We start from the raw sequence: 19,294 nt of genomic DNA on the forward strand, positions 1-19,294 counted from the left end.
ATTCGCTCACTACAAACTCTCATTTAAGCGCCAAAGACTATTCACAGGTCGTTACGGTGTAACGGCTTTCTGCCGTTAAGGCCTATTACAAAACAAGTCTGTCTGTTTAGAGGCACGCAGCCGATACAGCTGGGAAAAAAATCACAGTCTACGTACCTCGACCATTAAACAGGACATTTAACCATCGTGGCAGCTCGCAGATGACAAGTGAACGCTACGGAATCAGGCGCGTGCGGACTGTTTTCATGTCACGGGGGAGCTCAGGAGTTAATCGCGTACAGCAGGACGAAAGGTGACAGAGTCCGAGCTGACAACTGTTTTAAAACAACTATTTCATCCTCCTCTCGCGGTTGCCCCTCATCATACTCGCGTGGTAAGGACACTGTGGGCTTTTTAAAAGGTGAAATCGAAGTTGCTGTTTTCCCTCTCCGCCCCTGCCCGCGTGCTGCTGCTGTGTGTGTATGTGCTTGGTGAGCCGCAGAGGGAAAGGAGGGGAGGGGGGCGGGGCGGGTCTTGTCGGGAAAGATCCAATCAGGACTAGGATACAGTACCTGCTCTAATTACGATTGGTCGTTATCAAATAAACAGTGTTTTTAATTTGGAATATTCTAAAATAAGTCTGTAAGTACTACTACAGGATACTGCATAACACAATAAAGCAATGCAGCCCAACCTTTAGTTGTTTACTGGAAGAAATAAGAGTATATATATTTTATACTAACAGAGATTCAATAATTACTACACTACAACTACCACATTATTTCACTTTTATAAGTAAATGGATGTCATTTCTGTGTTAACTCTATAAAACAATCGTCCCCGAGTAGTTCGCACATGTTGGTGATCTTAGAGAACAAACAATCTGGTTGTTGCCATTCAGGCCACGTTTAAACACATTAGTCAAAGTATATTTCAGCATGCTGAATGCTGACATCTAGTGGAATAGAAATATACAGAAACGAAATAAACTGCACTAAAAGTTTGTTGAAATAATACTTATTTGCAATAAATCTCAAAAAAACTTGTTTATTTCCCCTTAAGTGGTGCAAAAATTGTAGGAAAAATACATTTGTGGGTTGAGCGGCAGATTTGAATATGTGAGTTGCACCCATTAAAAATTTGCCAAAATTTTCTCTGCCATTGCCCAACAGCTTATTCTGCTATTGAGTCTTGTTTTAAGTTTCTTTTTGAGCTTCAGCTGCCTGACTAGCAACACCTGTGAGCATGGACCCTGTTATAGCGTCACTTGTTGTCTGCTCCAAGCATGCCATATTTGACTGATCTGGATAGGTCTTGTGCCATAGGACAACTTCAAGCTGGTGTTCTGTGAACACAAGTTGCAGCATTACTTGGAGTGAGCCCAAGTATCATCTCGAAATTGAAGACCGAGTTTCAGATAATGGGAGATGTCACAGGCAGGCTGCAAAGTGGGTGTTCTAAAAAGATGACACCACAGGATGACTGGTTCCTCACCCTGTCGGCACTTAGGAGCAGTAGGCAGTATTTTACAGATTTTTCAGAATGAGATACTGAGACAATCTGGAACAGACTGCACACAGCCAATGTTCCAACTCACAGGGCTGCAAGGAGGCCTACTATGACTACTCTTCACCATCAGGCCTGTTTGCGCTGCTGTCAGAAACAGAGATGGGCAGTAATGCATTACTGTAATCTGATTACTTTTTTCAATTAACAAGTAATGTAAGGGATTACTATTGCAAAAAAGTAATGAGATTACTGTTATTTTCCTATAAGCACGCTGCGTTACTGCATAAACTGTCATGATTTTGTTTGTGAGAGTGTCTCATGACAATGATGTAAGCACGTGCAATGCCTGTGGCAGCAACAGACGTGAGAACGACCATGCAGCGTTTAAAGCATGGAAGTACTTACTTCCATGTAGTTATGGAACTACTTGATTTGATTTATATTTTGCTGTGTTTTACTTGCATCTATTTAAAAGAGTGAGTGTAAACACGAAACATTATTTTATTTTATATGCTGGAATATGCAGAAAATAGGTTTAAATGTTAAACAATTTCTTCAAGTCAAAAACAGCTGCATATAATTAAATTTTTTGCTTAATGCAATGTGCATAAAATTAAAAGATTAAAACAAATAAAACAATTGTTAGAAAGAGGCTTTCCATTTGATTCAATGTTATATGATGGATTATGCAGAGAAAATAGAATTGGGCTGAAAGGTCTATTGCTTTATTGTGTATTATGGTTATGTATCATGTTTTTGAAAAGTAACGAAGTAACTAAGTAACTAATTACTTTTGAAAATAAGTAATCAGTAAAGTAATGGGATTCCTTTTTTGGAGAAGTAATCAGTAATTAGTAACTAATTACTTTTTTCAAGTAGCTTGATACACTGAGTCAGGAAACATGTGGAGGAACGTTGAATCTGGATTCTGCCTACAGCAGCTAGATCGTACGTTCAGACTGTCATAGCTTTTGGTGGAGACAGTGTGATCATGTTTGGCAGCATCTCCCTCACTGAAGAAACAAGACTTGTCATAATTGGAGGCAATCTCAGTGCAGTTACATATCAAGATGAGAGTTTGCAACCAGCGATAATCCCATGTCTCTAAGTTCTGGGACCAAAACCTATCCTCCAAGATGACAAAGCTCAGTTTATCAGAGACTACCTCCAGAATTTATAGGGAGTGCAGAATTATTAGGCAAATGAGTATTTTGTCCACATCATCCTCTTCATGTATGTTGTCTTACTCCAAGCTGTATAGGCTCGAAAGCCTACTACCAATTAAGCATATTAGGTGATGTGCATCTCTGTAATGAGAAGGGGTGTGGTCTAATGACATCAACACCCTATATCAGGTGTGCATAATTATTAGGCAACGTCCTTTCCTTTGGCAAAATGGGTCAAAAGAAGGACTTGACAGGCTCAGAAAAGTCAAAAATAGTGAGATATCTTGCAGAGGGATGCAGCAGTCTCAAAATTGCAAAGCTTCTGAAGCGTGATCATCGAACAATCAAGCGTTTCATTCAAAATAGTCAACAGGGTCGCAAGAAGCGTGTGGAAAAACCAAGGCGCAAAATAACTGCCCATGAACTGAGAAAAGTCAAGCGTGCAGCTGCCAAGATGCCACTTGCCACCAGTTTGGCCATATTTCAGAGCTGCAACATCACTGGAGTGCCCAAAAGCACAAGGTGTGCAATACTCAGAGACATGGCCAAGGTAAGAAAGGCTGAAAGACGACCACCACTGAACAAGACACACAAGCTGAAACGTCAAGACTGGGCCAAGAAATATCTCAAGACTGGTTTTTCTAAGGTTTTATGGACTGATGAAATGAGAGTGAGTCTTGATGGGCCAGATGGATGGGCCCGTGGCTGGATTGGTAAAGGGCAGAGAGCTCCAGTCCGACTCAGACGCCAGCAAGGTGGAGGTGGAGTACTGGTTTGGGCTGGTATCATCAAAGATGAGCTTGTGGGGCCTTTTCGGGTTGAGGATGGAGTCAAGCTCAACTCCCAGTCCTACTGCCAGTTTCTGGAAGACACCTTCTTCAAGCAGTGGTACAGGAAGAAGTCTGCATCCTTCAAGAAAAACATGATTTTCATGCAGGACAATGCTCCATCACACGCGTCCAAGTACTCCACAGCGTGGCTGGCAAGAAAGGGTATAAAAGAAGAAAAACTAATGACATGGCCTCCTTGTTCACCTGATCTGAACCCCATTGAGAACCTGTGGTCCATCATCAAATGTGAGATTTACAAGGAGGGAAAACAGTACACCTCTCTGAACAGTGTCTGGGAGGCTGTGGTTGCTGCTGCACGCAATGTTGATGGTGAACAGATCAAAACACTGACAGAATCCATGGATGGCAGGCTTTTGAGTGTCCTTGCAAAGAAAGGTGGCTATATTGGTCGCTGATTTGTTTTTGTTTTGTTTTTGAATGTCAGAAATGTATATTTGTGAATGTGGAGATGTTATATTGGTTTCACTGGTAAAAATAAATAATTGAAATGGGTATATATTTGTTTTTTGTTAAGTTGCCTAATAATTATGCACAGTAATAGTCACCTGCACACACAGATATCCCCCTAAAATAGTAACTAAAAACTAAAAACTACTTCCAAAAACATTCAGCTTTGATATTAATGAGTTTTTTGGGTTCATTGAGAACATGGTTGTTGTTCAATAATAAAATTATTCCTCAAAAATACAACTTGCCTAATAATTCTGCACTCCCTGTAGTGATTGAGATGCAATCAAGAGGGTGGGAATTGTTGTGGGATTTCTCTTTAGCGTATTGTCCTTTAATGTATTGTCTTGATGAAATGCTTTCATGTTATTTAGTTTAGTATGTCTGGTTCACACCTCATTCACGCTGGGAAACAGACGGTGAGAAACTGGTGAATGTCTCCCAGGAGACGGAAGCTCACACAGGAAGACTTGACCCCAGAGTGGGGGAGATTCACACAGGTGATAGAGTTTTCTGTTTAGAGCCAAGGTGTGAACTGCAACTGTAAAAGCCTTTTGTTCCGTGACAGTGTTTAAAAGGGACCTGAACTGTTCATTGTCAGAGACGACTTTCAGTGCCCCGTGACTGACGTCTCTCCTCATTCATGGGAAATAAAGTGTTGGGTTTTAACTGCTCATTGTGTCTGCAGGCTTTGTTAATAAATTTCCACAACAGCTGTCAGCTGTCAACAGAAGTTATTAAAGAATGCAAAAAGGGGTAATGTGTGACAAAGGACCCATTGTTTAAACTGACAGCACAATCATTGATACCATTAACAACAATATTCATGTGTTGTTGAAATATAACAGCTGAGTTGAATAAACCAAAAGGTATGATTTAAAGGCCAGAAGGAGCGATAAAGGCTGACAGACCAATAACTTTGTCTATCAGGCAGACAGGCCACCTACTCCCTTTTCCTTGTCACTCTTCCTTGAACTTAGTAGAAAACGTCATGAGTTTAAGGAAGACTGTGTAGGAGAATTAACTATCGTTTATAGTTAATTTGTTGTTGAAAATTTAACATGTATCAGCAGGATATGGAAATATACTTCTAAAGAACATTTCATGATCTGCAATACTTTGGCATATTTATTGATTGTCTTCGCGAACAGTGTGAGGGTGCATGAATTGTGGAACAGAATTATCTTCTTTCCTGTCATAAAGAATGGTTTCAAGTGTCCTCTGGTAAATAAGTTATTAAAAAAAAGCATTTAAGCACTTTTCCTAAAAAATTAGGGAATTTTACCCAGCTCTTTTTGTGGACTACCATGCAGATACTACTGGGTCACTTTACTTAGAAATAGAAACTTTCATGATATCCTTTCGTGTCGAGCTGACATTTTCTTCTGCGCCTCCCATAACCATCTGTAACACTCTTACAGTTTGCTTCAAAGGCGGGGTTCTTCCTGTTTACCTGCATTCCTGCCTGACACACCTAGAAGCTGCTGGTAATCAGCTCACCTCTGTGCAACTGGTTCCTTTACAGCTGACGAAATCCCTCACTTCTGGGAAAAGGAGTATAACCTGGAATATTAAGGGAGACATGGAGCAAACAAGAGGAGACAGGCTGAGGAGACAAGGATGAAACACAAGGAGAGGAACAAAGGAACAGGTAAGTGAGACAGAGACAGAGAGAGGGATTGAGACACATAGGGAGATCACAAACAGGAAAAAAAAATCAGACAGAGAGGGAACATACAAAGACATGACTGGGGAAACATAAACTCAGAGAACACGACAAACTCTCACAGGAACCACAGGGATGAGACAAAGACACAAAAGGAACCTGACTGTAGTAGAAATACAAATAAGCTCAAAGACATAGACTCAAAGAACCAGACTCAAGATTAAACTGTATAAAGCTTGAACTTAAATCATCTTCATAATGTAAAGGAAAGAATCATGAATTCAAAAATAAAAACCCAGCAAAAGAGAGCAAAAAAACAAACCATGCTACAGATGCAAAAATACATGCAAATACATACTGAAGTCAGCTGGCCTCTTCCTGAACTTTGAAGTTGCTATTGATAATTACAAAACGACTCTTTGAAGCATCTAATATATGCATCTAATCCTGCCAGTGAGGAAGGCTATCTTCTTTTTCTCTTATTTGAGATACTGGGGTAGTGTGGACCGTAAACCACATTCATCGTACTGTACACTGTTTAGACAAAAAGAAGAAGTGCGTTTTGAGCTAAACTAAAGTGAGAGTGAGAGACTGTGTACCAGTACACTTCATTTGAGAGCATATGTTAAATAGTGCATCTTCAGCATAGAGGGAATACCTAGTTAAAAATCTTGTTAAAAGTTAATAATTTTCATAAAAAGAAAATTTGTGTTTTTATATTTTTCATTATTTAAACATAAATTGTGTTTACTTTGTAAAATAAAAATATATGCTTTCAACAGAAACAGAAAACTAAAACATAAATTAAAAAATATTAGGAATTAAATGTTTTAAAAATACTAAAATACAATAACTAATAGTTTTGCATGACGAGCATTTATGTACATATATATCTGTGAATAGCATTCATTTGTGTCATGAATAGTTAGACATGATAGCACGCCAAGTTTGTACGTGTTGACGTACTTCCGTACCGGAAGTACATCAACACGTACAAACTTGGCACATGGAAATGACGACACAATGGACGCCATCGAAGTATATGTTGCTGTGCCACATGGCTCACATGTATGGTTGAATTTTAGCTTAAAAAAGTATTTGGTATTATAATATAACCATTATATAATATATTTAACTCCATAAAGCTTTTTTGTTTAATTGCAGGTTGAGTTTAACCTTGTGATCAAGGGCAAACCATCACCCATTACGCCAAATCCGTTTACTAGCGCTGCCCACGAAGTAAGGTTTTCATAGGGTTTAGAAACAAACAGACCATATCCAGGACAACATGCTTTTCATAGCAGTATAATAGCACTACAATGCGACACAATGTGATATGAATCATGTGTTTTTTGTTTGTTTTTCTTTTTTCCAGGAACCAGAACCGATGGACTGGACTGCTTACGGTGAACAACCAGTTCCTGGCCGGTAACTTACACACTTTTCTACTTACATTGTCAGTTTGTGTTTATTACATTAAACACACAGTTTGTGTTTATTACATTAAACACAAACTGACAAACTTTATTACATTATTGTTGATCTATATTCAGTACCTGTTTGTATACATGCTAGATGTATAACCCTCTCAAGGCAGGCATTGCAGATTTGCAACAGTTAAAAGTTAACAACCTGATTACCCCACATACATATTTTATGAGGTTTTTTTTACTCAGAAGTACCACTGCGGGTATTCTTTTGTGCATTAGCAACAAAAACCTAATTTGAGCCTGAGAGGGATAACATTTTTGTTGAACTGGTATAAACTAGTAGAAAAGTAGAAAACTAGTAAGCTTAAAATACTCTGCAGAATTAAGCAGAATTAACAGCTTACAATAAGCTTTGAATTCTGCTTTGTAGAATAGACTAGACATTTAATTTTTAATTTTAAGCAAGTTCCATTATGTACTGTTTAAAAATTAATTTACAACATACTGTTATTGCCACTGCTTAAATAAACAGGTGTTGTGGTTTATGCATTTGCCTTTATTTTCCATTCAGTGCCGCTGGACCATCTGTCTCCTCCATGGATGACGACGTCACCCCAATGGAGATAGACTAAAAGGTTCAGCATACCAAAAGGTAAAACATTTTTTTAGATCAAGCAAAACTTCAGTTGTTTTTCTTGCAATGCCCTTTTTAAAATTCAGACTCAAAACAAATTCACCCGTAAACATACTTAAAGAACTTCATTATGACAGTTGTGGAATGTCGGATCCATGTTTTTGCATAAATATAACGGACAGTAACACCTTTTGCTTAGTTTCAACTTTGTAAACTAATGGATATGAAGTTAAGTCATAAAGATGTGACTGAAGTAGGCTTTGCAAATTTGGATTTGGAAGCTGTTAATGAGAATTCTTGACCAGAGTAGAAACTTTCAGGAGTGTCTAAATCCAAAATGTAATAACAAAGAAAAATCCTTTATCAACATTCACAACATGTGGAATATTTTTGTTGAGTCTATAATCACTAGACAACTTAGTGAATGTGATGCTGTATGAGGGTTTACCCCAAGATATTTTTCCTAACCTCATGAACAAAAGGACCAGATTAGACTTTGCTGAAAAACATTTCAAGAAAGACTGCCCAGTGTTGAAATAACACTGTTTAGACAGATGAAACCAACATTTGTAAAAGCTTGTAAAAGAAAGATTAGATTGCAAAATTATAAATCCAGCTAAGTACATATTTGTACAATGACACAATCTCCACCAAAAAGTAATTGGTAATACATATCAGACTACATAAATTATTTTAGAATTATTTCAAGAAATCCTATAGCTACTTTTGGCCACTCCCTGATTCAACAGAGGGTACTCCATTTTTTATTTCACAGATTTTTTATGCTGGATAGCCTTCCTGATGCAACCCCAAAGGAATTTCTGTCACGGGTTGCCGGGGCAAGCCGTGTGAATTTAACAAAGGACCCAAGATACGGATATGCAGTGAAATGAGAGGGCTTTTTGACACAAAACTCGAGTGATAACAAACAAAAGGAGAGTGTGACGAGAAACCGAACTTAGACAAACTACACTGGGAAAACTAAAACCTAAACACCAAACCTGAACACGAGAGAAAGCAACTTGTAGGGAGAATTCACAGGATGACGGCAAGCGATTCACAGACACGAAAACGCCAAATAACACAGACGAACCAGCAACAAGGACGAGGTAACACACACTATAAATACACGCGCCAGGAATCAGGGGATGGGAAACAGGAGGGGAACACACCTGAAAGATATAACAGCTGACGAGGCAGGGGAAACGTAAATAGAACACACTGACATAAGATAGAGACCTTCACAATAAAACAGGAACTTACACATGCAAGGACATGGACTAAGAAACATGGACTTAACACAGGAATACATGGGCAGAACCGAATAAACACTAAACAGAGGAAGAACAGAACCAAAATCACAATAACAGAAAACACAAAACGCTGGGTCAAAAGGACCCAGGATCATGACAATTTGTGTCTCATATTATCTAGCCATCTTTAGTTTCTGCTTGTTTGTGGGTCTCTCTACCTCCAGTTTTGTATTCAGTAACTGAAAAGCTACTCTGTTAGGTTGAGATCAGGTTCGCTTGACCATTAAAGAATTTCTCATTTCTTTGCCTTTAGAAAATCTTTGGCAGCTGTTGCATTTGCTTTGGATCACTATCCAATGGCACCATTAAGCACTGCTCCATCAGTTTTGCTGCATTTGACTTAATAAATCAATATAAATTAGTGGCTGGGTTCCACTGAGAACCATGCATACCATAACACTGACTCAACCATGTTTCATAGGCAAACATCCTTTGGATGCTTCTTAGTAATTCCGGTACAGATCATTATTGGTTTCATCTGCCCGAACACATGTTTTTTTTTTCCTTTTCTTTTTTTCAGAACTGCGCAGGCCCATATAAATGTTTTCTGGCAAAGTCTAATCTGGTCTACCTGTTCTTTATTGTAACAAGAGATTCCTTCCTTGTTATAAACTGTTTCTATTTTACTTCGTGAAGGTGTCGCATGATTGTAGATTTTGACAGTTATACATGTAACTCCTAAAGAGTGTTCTTCACTTAGTTCAATGTTGTGACATTGTTTTTCTTAACCATAGAAAATTCTGTGATCACCTACTTGTATTCTGTGGTCTTCCAGGCCTTTGGGTGTTACTGACTGGGTCAGTGCACATCTTTTTTTAAGAATGAACCAGACTGATTTGGCCACTCCTTTGGGTTGTGTATAAATGGCTTTAATTTCTACAAAAGTTAATGCAATACTTTTGCTGTGAATTAAAGCTATGGATGAATGGATGTATGGAATAAGGGATACTCCTGATTGTATTTGATGGCTTTTCAAATATTTATGTATCTGACTATATATAAACAATGTATGATGTCTCTTTTTTCTGTTTTGTATTTCTCACAGTGAAAGAAGAGGATGACAATCATAACATTTCTACTTGGGCAATTACAGTTGATCCTGCAACAATTTGGGTTTTGTTTTTGTTTTTTTAGATAATTTTGTAAATTTCATTTCTCAAACCCTAAGCTGCTGTAATCAAGTGTTACTATAAAAGCAAGTAGAAGTCAATTTTTTTTTTAATGCAGCAGCTAATTTCTTCCTGTTGGCTTTCACTGCATGTTTGCCTCTGCTGTATTTCCTGTCTACTCTTCAAACATTTCTCTAATTTGCATATAAATGTTATGTTCCAAAGTTTGAGTATAGAGTAAATAACATTTGTGATAATTTTAGCTATATATATCAAATAGTTTGCAAGATAGTTTATTAAAAAGGCAGTCAACCCACTTTAATGCCATTTTTCCTGCAGATAATGAAATGTGAGGCAATGTTTGAACATGACTATCTCAAAAACTATTACAGATAAATGCCTGATGAACAACTTTTTACTGTTTCATTGTCATAAAAAAAATCTGGATTTTAAATTTGGTCTGGATACATGAAAAAGTTATGAAATTTAAGCAGCCTATTTCAGTACACACTAATAAAAAATACATTGGAACAATTAGAAGAAGACAGTGACAATTTCTGAATTATATGTAGTTGAATTTACTGCAAAATAAAGCAAATATCTGAAAAATAATCACTGGGGAAACATGCATATATTTTACATCACATCTAGAATTGTTATAACAATGAGTGAAAAAAATGGTGTGAAAGTGGGTCAACTGACCTTTTTATTAAAAGAAATGTTTTGATCAAATTTATCAGTAATCATTATAAATGTAATTGCTGTAGATTTTGAAAAAATGTTTTAAAGCGGGTTGACGGACCTTTTTTCACAAGAATATATCTTGAAAAGTACTTGATATATGAAACTAAAATTACATAGTACATATTACATATACATATTACATACATATAAAATTACATAGTACATATTACATATTTTGTACAAATTCTTTCTCCAAAGACATTACACAGATTTGGGACCAATCAGGAAAAATAATCTCTAACCCAGCTCAAATTAATTATGTTTTTTATGCTATTTTATAAACCCCTTTATAAATCTGAATCACAGTAGTAAAACTCAAATAAAATACTTTTCTTTTGGGAACTTAAGCTTACCAAGGGTATAGGCCAATGGTAATAAGAAATTAGATGATCCAATATATATGTCCAAACTGAACCATAATAAGTCTATTGCAAATTGGAGAATGTTCTAGAAATTTAAATAGATTATTATTTTTATTCTAATTTGAGTACAGTTTTTGAGATGTTCATTTTCAAGCATTGCCATATATAGCATCTGATATGCATTTCCCCCCCTTTTTTGTGACAAGTATTCTATATGGTTTATTTTTTGGTATTGTAAAATTCAACTACATATCATTCAGAAATTAAATTGCTGTGAACAAACATTTGACTTTTTTTTCATATTTTAACTAGCCAAAACTTGATGGTAAAAAACAACAAGAGAAAATACAGACTTTTATCTTTAATGGAGTTTGAAATATTTATGTTCAAATACTGAACATTGATGTGTTCTTAAAGAAGTCCTGAAAGTGTGTCAGTGGAAAGTTTTTCCAAAAAAGTTTTTACCATTTACCATTTACCAAAAATAAAACTGATATGATATTATTGATGTGAACCTAAAATTTCACAGTACTGATTATGTTCAAACACGACAAAATCTTTATGCAAATTAGAAAAGGTCAAGCAGGAAATTTTCTTAACATTGGCTGATTTGAGATTGAATGACCACCTTAAAAAATATGTATTGGTCTATAGGCAAGATGACTTCTGTCAATGATAAAGGGATTTTGTAAATCCTTGTACTTTATCCATCCATCCATCCACTTCCGCTTATCCTTTTCAGGGTCGCGGGAGCCTATCCCAGCTGTCATAGGGCGAGAGGCAGAGTACACCCTGGACAGGTCGCCAGTCTGTCGCAGGGCCAACACACAGGGACAGACAACCATACCTAGTGACAATTTGGATTATCCAATTAACCTATCCCCACAAGCTGCATGTCTTTGGACAGTGGGAGGAATCCAGAGTACCCGGAGGAACCCACGCAAACACGGGGAGAACATGCAAACTCCACACAGAAAGACCCCGGCCTGATGTGGAATTGAACTCAGGACCTTCTTGCTGTGCGGCAACAGTGCTAACCACCGTGCCACCGTGCTGCTCTTTTTAAACAAAAATATCTAAAATATTGAAACATTTTAAAAGCGGTACAATAACAAAACCATACTTCTTTAAATCAATTTTTTTTTAGCATTGCACAATTACAAACGTGCACTTCCACTTAACACAGAAAGTTTGTGACACACTTGTTTGAACTGTAATTTAAGGCAAAACTCAAAAACATAATTCTGTAATTCTAGTGTAACACCACAAGCATGTTAAGTTGTAACAGAAAAATTACTTAAATGTTTCATAGCAAAGTAGTAAAGCTCAATGACCAGACAGCAGGTATAGTCCCTCAAAAGTATTCTTCAACTCAGGAGAGTATCCAGAGGAGCACAGTTAGCAGTTATTCCAGTGTTTACTGACTTGTGTAAGACCAAAGAATAGTCCTGATGCCCTCTACTCATTGGCATCTGTGTTTTGTGTGTTCACCATTCTCAATATGGTCCCCCTAGTGGACTTGGGTTAGTGTAATGAACCTGTGTTTCACAATGTTCTCCTTTGCATCAACTGAAAACTGAGGAACATATAAAATGTGGGCCAAAATGTCATTTAGCTGGCTGAGCTGAATGTGTCAGATTCTAGGGAAGTCACAATACCACTACAAATATCAGATTATATGAAAAGTATCAAAACTATGCATTTTTACCACAGAGAGAAATATCATTCAGCACATTTCTTTCTTATCTCCAAAAATAAACAGACATCCAACCTGCTGGTGAAATATGAAATATGTTTGTGTAATTCAGTTTTTTGTTTTTTTGAACAGGTGTAATTTATTTCAGGTGTCCATAATATCTAAGGCAGCGCCTCAAAATGTCAAGAATTAGTTTGACATAAATTCAGTGAGAAGAATGAAGTCTTTTGGGGTATAGTCACTCTTTTGGGATCCTACGTAGATCAGTCAGAGCAAATACTTCATAATACTGACAAGTATGAAATGTTGATTAAGAAAGTGAGAAAAGAGAAGAAGATAACAAGGCATCCTAAATAAATGACAGTAAAACTGACTATAAGCTGAAAATTACTAGCAGGATTTCTATTGTAATGAACATTTTTGTGTTACACTGTCATTATTGGTCAGTGAGTGTCACTGTGTGTAACCTGTGGAAGATGCAGTGCCAGGAAAAAGTAAGCAGCTTCCTCTTATGAGTGTGTGAGAGGTTGCCCTTTCCAACATATTGCTACTGCCCCTGTCAAATGCATGCCAGTAGAAACCTAAAGAGGCCGAAATTGTAGTGTACAGTTGTCCCTCGCTATAACGTGGTTCACCTTTCGCGGCCTCACTGTTTTGCAGATTTTAATTTTGTGCAATATTGCATTTTTTTTTTCTTTACTGTGCATTGTGTTCTGTGTCCTGATTGGCTGTCGACCATTTCAATCAATGTCAAGTTACATAAATCTTCGATCGCTAGCAGTGTGACTCTGAAGTGCTGTAATGTAAGTTTTCTCCGCAACAAACAGACAATGTCGACTAAATGTTGTCACCTGTGGGTGCCTTCGATTTCATTCTATAATACTGCACTGATTTTTCAACAAGGTTTGAACTTTGAGACGGCTTAAACAAGAGAGAAAAGTGCGAAAATGTTCATGCCTGTCTGAGAAAACTGTATAAAGTCTGTTATAAATTGAAAAATTAAGATAACAACACTTTCATCAGTGCACTTTAACTCTTTAATAAAATAGAAATATCCTGCTAACAGTTGCATAGAATAGAGCTCTATGAATCTCAGAATCCACTCTTACAGATTTCACTTGGTTGAGGTAAGAAGGTAGGGCTCACAAAGTGAAACATTAATGCAGGCAAGCTGCACCGCTTACCTGAAATTCATTATATTATTTGCTTTAAAAGGTGGTTTGCACAAACATATTGCTAAGAACAGTTAAAACAGTTAAGAATCCAATGACAAAAAAACCCTTTGTGTACAAACCCCTTTGTTTACAGCAGCTTAGAAACATACACATTTTAACATAGTTAGCACATTTAAAATCCCAACAGACACAGAGACGAGCACATTGTAGTCCATAATAAGACAAAGTAAGGACAAGCAAAAACACAAGTCAGTAGCTGCAGTAGTAATCCGCTGTGAGGCACATCTGTAGGAGCTGTTGATGCTGATGTCACTCTTTAATGATGTAACAGGTGGCGGTGTCCCCGACTTCGCCGAGGGGGGTGAGGAACCTGCAACAGAAGAGGTGTCGGGTTAGGAACTCTCCTTCAAGCACATCATCACAGGGGGTGGATAACATTTTTTAACTTCTCAAAGATCTCAGCGCATCTATGGAAAACAAACCTTAGGTGACTCAGGACTGCCGAAAGGTGAGAGCTCAAGGGAGTTCTCTTTGTCAGAGGAAGTGTTGTGGCGGAGATGGGTGAACTTTTTCTTCAGTGCTTCAGCAATCAGAGCTGCCGGGTCATTAAGCAATGCCGTACCTCCTTTACTGCGCCTCCTCTTAACTGGTGTGCCCCCTGGAGATCTGCAAAACAGAATGAATATGCTTTGTTAGGTGGGGGGGAAAGATCTACTTCAAATTACAGGAAAACAAGCAGGAAACCCCAGGATGCTGAACTACTGGTGCAATGAAGAAAGCATTCTGCAGCTTCACATATAAAGAGTTACATTTTTAATGATTAGTTGTCTTTAAATTTGCATATTTACCTCTTCACTGAGCGCAGTTTAACATGATTTAAGTCCTTTAGAACATCCAGCATGGAGGGCATCCCTTTATTTTCAGACCCCTTGGTCCTCTGGTGACCCTTATCGAGATCTTTCTCATCCTTCCTTTCCTTTGACCCAGTGAAAATGCTAGGGCAGGGAGGAGGAGGGGGTGGTGGTGGAGGAGGAGGAGCCACATGGCGAGGTGTGGAGGTGAGCGCTGGAAGTGGATGGGAAAGGGAAATCCCAGGTGAGGCAGGCTCATTTGGGGATTCAACCAGACCTAAAACACGATGAAAAATAAAACAAGAAAAAAGAAAGAAACACTCGGTTGGTGTTCTGAGAAGATGAAAGCATCTTGAAAAATGGGACAAAGACAAACACATCGTGTACCTGAGGCTGGAGCAGCAGTAACTATCAAAGCAATCTGAGCTCGCAGTTTCAGCAGCTCGCTCTCCAGCGCTGTGATCTTCTTCAGAGCTTCTGGATCAGGCGTCTGTCTTACAGGTGGCCCTCCTCTCTGAGCTCGTATGAATGCTGGTTCTGGACATCTCATCACATCTTGATTTACAGTACTTCGCCTTACTGGAGGTAGGTGGTTCCTACGGAGACCCCACATCATTCGTATATTAATTTAGTGTCTTACAGTTGTCTGGACAGAATGATCAATGCTGTCCTTTCATCTTCACAAACATAAAAAGGTAAGAGTCTGTGTAAATGCAGTGACATTAATCACATCCAACAAGACTGCCTAATGAGTGAATTTGTATGTTTACTTTTATGGAGTTCAGGGTTGCAGGGAGGGTGATTTTATCTGTGCTGTGTCATTTTTGTTTTTACCTCGTTTTAGCACAGCTGTCACCCTCATCCTCAAACACCCACATGACATCAGCAAAGGAAGGGATGGCTGGTGTGTCCACAATGGGCTCGATATATTCATGGTGCCTATGGCCGAGCAAAGCGACCTGAGGAGACAAGGATAAGGAGGGATTACACGCTGTAAACGAGTACACAAGAGTCAAAGAGATTTTAAAAACACTTATGATAATATTAACTTCTTTTCATAGTGAAGCCTTGATTATATTCTATTGCAGACAAGGACAATTAGAGACAGTATGGGTGGTCATTCCTCTTATATTTCCTTAAAGCCCACCACCTTAAGCAAGAGGAAAGCTCCAGGGCTGGAAAATGAAGTCAACGCACAAGTGCCAAAAGCTGCAGTTTCTCTTTAAGATAGAAAATAAGTCTGTAGTGTGGGGACACAGACTGCTATTATTGTTATTATCAACAACATGGACAACTGTAGAATGAATGAATTAAATAGTTTTTAATTAAAAAGACTGATCAGCTGTAGGGCTGCCACGATTAGTCGACTAGTCACGATTACGTCGACTATCAAAATCGTCGACGACTGATTTAATAGTCGACGCGTCGTTTGAAGCTTTGTAAGATCCCAAAAGACGCAGGAATAAGAAGCAGGATTTAAGAGTGTAATAACGGACTGAAACAGAAGATGGCAGCACTGCATGTACAAGGATGCCAGCTGCCGTTAAACCCCGAAGAAGAAGAAGCAGCTCTGTCCCAGAATTCATAGCACGGCCCAGCTCAGTTTCCAACAATGGCGGCAGCTAGTTAGTTTTAATGTTACTCTTATTATTCTTTCTGGGTCACAAAATAAACGTTTAACATATTTTCAGGCGAGAATGTAGCTGTGTAAACCTCAAATATCTGCTCATTTATCAGGACACCGCATATTTTCAAAAGCGCTCCGACGTTTTCGGAGACGTCTGTTACCCGCTAGCTCGATAGCTAGCCGGGGGCTAGGCTCACTAGAGCCGTGAGAACACCGGACTCCCGGCTAATCGTTTTCAAACCCACCGCCGTCTTTCGCTACTCAGGTTAAACATGATATATAAGTCACTTAGATAACTTCAAATTTTTATTGTTTGGCTTTTTTTTCAGTATTTTATTTGTTCTTGAGTAAATCTGTTTGGCTGAGATTAAAGTTATAGTTTTTACACAGCTGAATAAACGTCAAGCAGACAGCTGATTATCAGAAGTGTGAGATGCTGGAGAATATACTCCGGTGTCCTGTTATATTTTAGATAGCAAGGAGTTTATTAAACTTCACCGAAACAATCTGCTAATTTCATTCAAATTTAATAAACTATCATCTTGTCTTTATTTTTAGTTAGCACCTTAAACACTTAAAGCTGTAAGCTAATGATAGTTATATAAGAGCAGATGCTGCTGGTGCAATAAGCTGTACGTTTTACGTCCAATGGATTTGATTAGTCGACTAATCGCAAAAAATAATCGGTGACTAGTTGACTATCAAAATAATCGTTTGTGGCAGCCCTAATCAGCTGTCAACATGCCAAATGTTACATTGATCAACTGTAGGATGACCAACCGTCCTCTTTTCCCCAGACATGTCCACTTTTCACGTTCTGTCCGGGGGGGATTTTTGAGATTGATAAAAATGTCCAGGTTTTCCTATATTCCGACAGAGTACCCATGTGTGCTGCTGCTTAGTGAGTTGTTCTGCGCTTACACACGGGACAGACAGCGCACAGCAACGCGCGTAATAATGTTTAAAACGTCCCAAAGCGCAAATGGATCTTTTCAGACGAACTGCAGTACTGGTACCGACCCAGTACTGGTAATTTTTTCTTATGCAGATGAGGCATTATTTCTGTACCATTATTTAATTCAAGTTTTTTTTTGCACTTGTTGACTTGTAAAAGCCTATATGACATAGTTTACAATTCACAATTCATTAACTGCACAGAGAAGGCATCGTTTAAATATGTTACATATGTTTCTTTAAGCAAGTTCTTCATGACTGAGCCAAGTGTCCTCTTTGTTGGAAATCAAAATGTGGTCACCCTAATCAGCTGCAGCTCTTGATTGTTTTATGCATGTACAAGAGAAATGTATTATTTTCATTGCAAATAGCCATTTGTGTTGTATATTATATGCAACCGTGCATGCAAGTGTATGTACTCATTTAGCCAGCAGTGCTGACTGGGTAAAGTCAAACATGTTTTGTAAAACACAGATTGTACAATACCTGAAACTGGACACGTGGTGTCGGTGTCAGTGGGAGATTTGATCCAATCATCCGCACAATGCTGCGATACTGACCGCACAGCGGACTATTCCACACTGGAACCAGCTAAAATGCACGATGACACAGACAAGACAGAAACGTAATGTCACAACGTCAGATTTAAAAGTTCACTGATTCAAGCAACCTGCGGATGCCTCAGGAGTTTGAGTATTGCAAAACAAAAGAATGACACAAGTGCGTCTGTGCACATACCACGTCTGGAGGAACACCAAAGTACTCCAGGACGATGCGCAGCACATGAAGAACATCCTCTGCTAGGGACATTGGAAGGATGTTTTCTTGCACCAGCTGATGACTGCAAAGCTCTGCTTTCTGCTGAGTGTCTTGGTGGGAGGCCAACACAGAAAGGATGGGTCTAAGTCACATGCTTGAAACCTGAAACAAAACAACAAGAACAAGAACAAAAAACCCCAAAATAACACATACATAAAGTAAGATAATGCCTCACAGTAAAAATCACATATGAAACCAACAAACAAATAATGGTTCAAATATTGATACTAGGAAAATAATAACAATAATGATGATAATGACTATAGTAATCTGATAATCTGTGACCACCGATTCCTTCATCTGCCACTTCTCTGCAGAGGAAACACCACGACTCTCAAACCTATAGACTTACAGAGTTTAAAATATAACGAATGCATAGGTTTGTATTGATAACAAAGTAGCTTCAGACAGTTAGAGTTAAACATTGGAATTGTCAAGGTCAGAAAAACGTTAAATCCATACGAGAATGACCAGGACACAACCTACAACAGCAAAATGAAAGTAAGTGCCGCCAACGGTCGGTTGCTGCCATCACTGATGCTCAGAGACAAATGTCGGTCTCTACTACTGGATGTTGATTCGGCAGCAATCTCTCAGTGTACCAGCACACTGGAGAGAGCATGGCTGACTTTAGGTGTAAGTTACACAGTGTCCTGCCGTTCTGAGCAGTGGGGGCAGAGAGGCACCGCAGTGGAAAAGCTGCGTGGATCATCAAAATTAACGTGCATGACACCTCCGGGATTTTACACGATAAAAAGAAAAAAAAACATATAGTCGCACTTACCGTCAAAACGTGAATTAGCAGCTACATTTCTCCCAAGCCATGTTCCCAGACGATACTGTAAACTAAATGATATTCACCGAGAATCTGCAGCTTCCCTTTTTTTCGCTCACGCGTTCAGATTAAAAGGAGTCTGTAAAGTCAAATAACGCTGCAGCAGCGAGACGTCTTCTGGTTGGCT

The 19,294-nt window shown here is 38.5% G+C and overlaps 2 protein-coding genes and 1 long non-coding RNA gene across 4 annotated transcripts in view; 1 reads left to right on the forward strand and 2 right to left on the reverse strand.

Moving 5' to 3' along the window:
• Positions 1-466, reverse strand: part of LOC102305114 (cAMP-specific 3',5'-cyclic phosphodiesterase 7B) — a 31,230-nt gene extending 30,764 nt beyond the window's left edge. For both annotated transcript variants that reach the window (XM_005914336.2, XM_042226745.1), the window contains exon 1: positions 157-466. In XM_005914336.2, coding sequence (XP_005914398.1) covers positions 157-177 — 21 coding nt within the window. In that variant the 5' untranslated portion in view covers positions 178-466. The remainder of the gene's footprint in view (positions 1-156) is intronic.
• Positions 467-5,407: 4,941 nt separating this feature from the next.
• LOC102304813 lies at positions 5,408-10,774 on the forward strand. The gene is made up of 4 exons (XR_315307.3): positions 5,408-5,603; positions 6,994-7,046; positions 7,620-7,700; positions 10,041-10,774. It is a non-coding gene; the product is annotated as an uncharacterized LOC102304813 (long non-coding RNA).
• Positions 10,775-13,904: 3,130 nt separating this feature from the next.
• mtfr2 (mitochondrial fission regulator 2) lies at positions 13,905-19,258 on the reverse strand. Its single transcript, XM_005914330.3, has 8 exons — positions 19,117-19,258; positions 18,252-18,434; positions 18,000-18,104; positions 15,767-15,891; positions 15,320-15,528; positions 14,930-15,209; positions 14,564-14,747; positions 13,905-14,451 (listed from the first exon to the last, which is right to left on the reverse strand). The coding sequence occupies exons 2-8, from the start codon at positions 18,321-18,323 to the stop codon at positions 14,398-14,400; spliced, it is 1,029 nt and encodes a 342-aa protein (XP_005914392.1). The 5' UTR covers positions 18,324-18,434; positions 19,117-19,258; the 3' UTR covers positions 13,905-14,397.
• Between the last annotated feature and the right edge of the window lie 36 nt (positions 19,259-19,294).

This window comes from Haplochromis burtoni, unplaced genomic scaffold (genome assembly GCF_018398535.1).
Source record: "Haplochromis burtoni strain Fernald_Lab_line unplaced genomic scaffold, NCSU_Asbu1 Contig_8, whole genome shotgun sequence".
In the NCBI taxonomy this organism is placed as follows: domain Eukaryota; kingdom Metazoa; phylum Chordata; class Actinopteri; order Cichliformes; family Cichlidae; genus Haplochromis; species Haplochromis burtoni.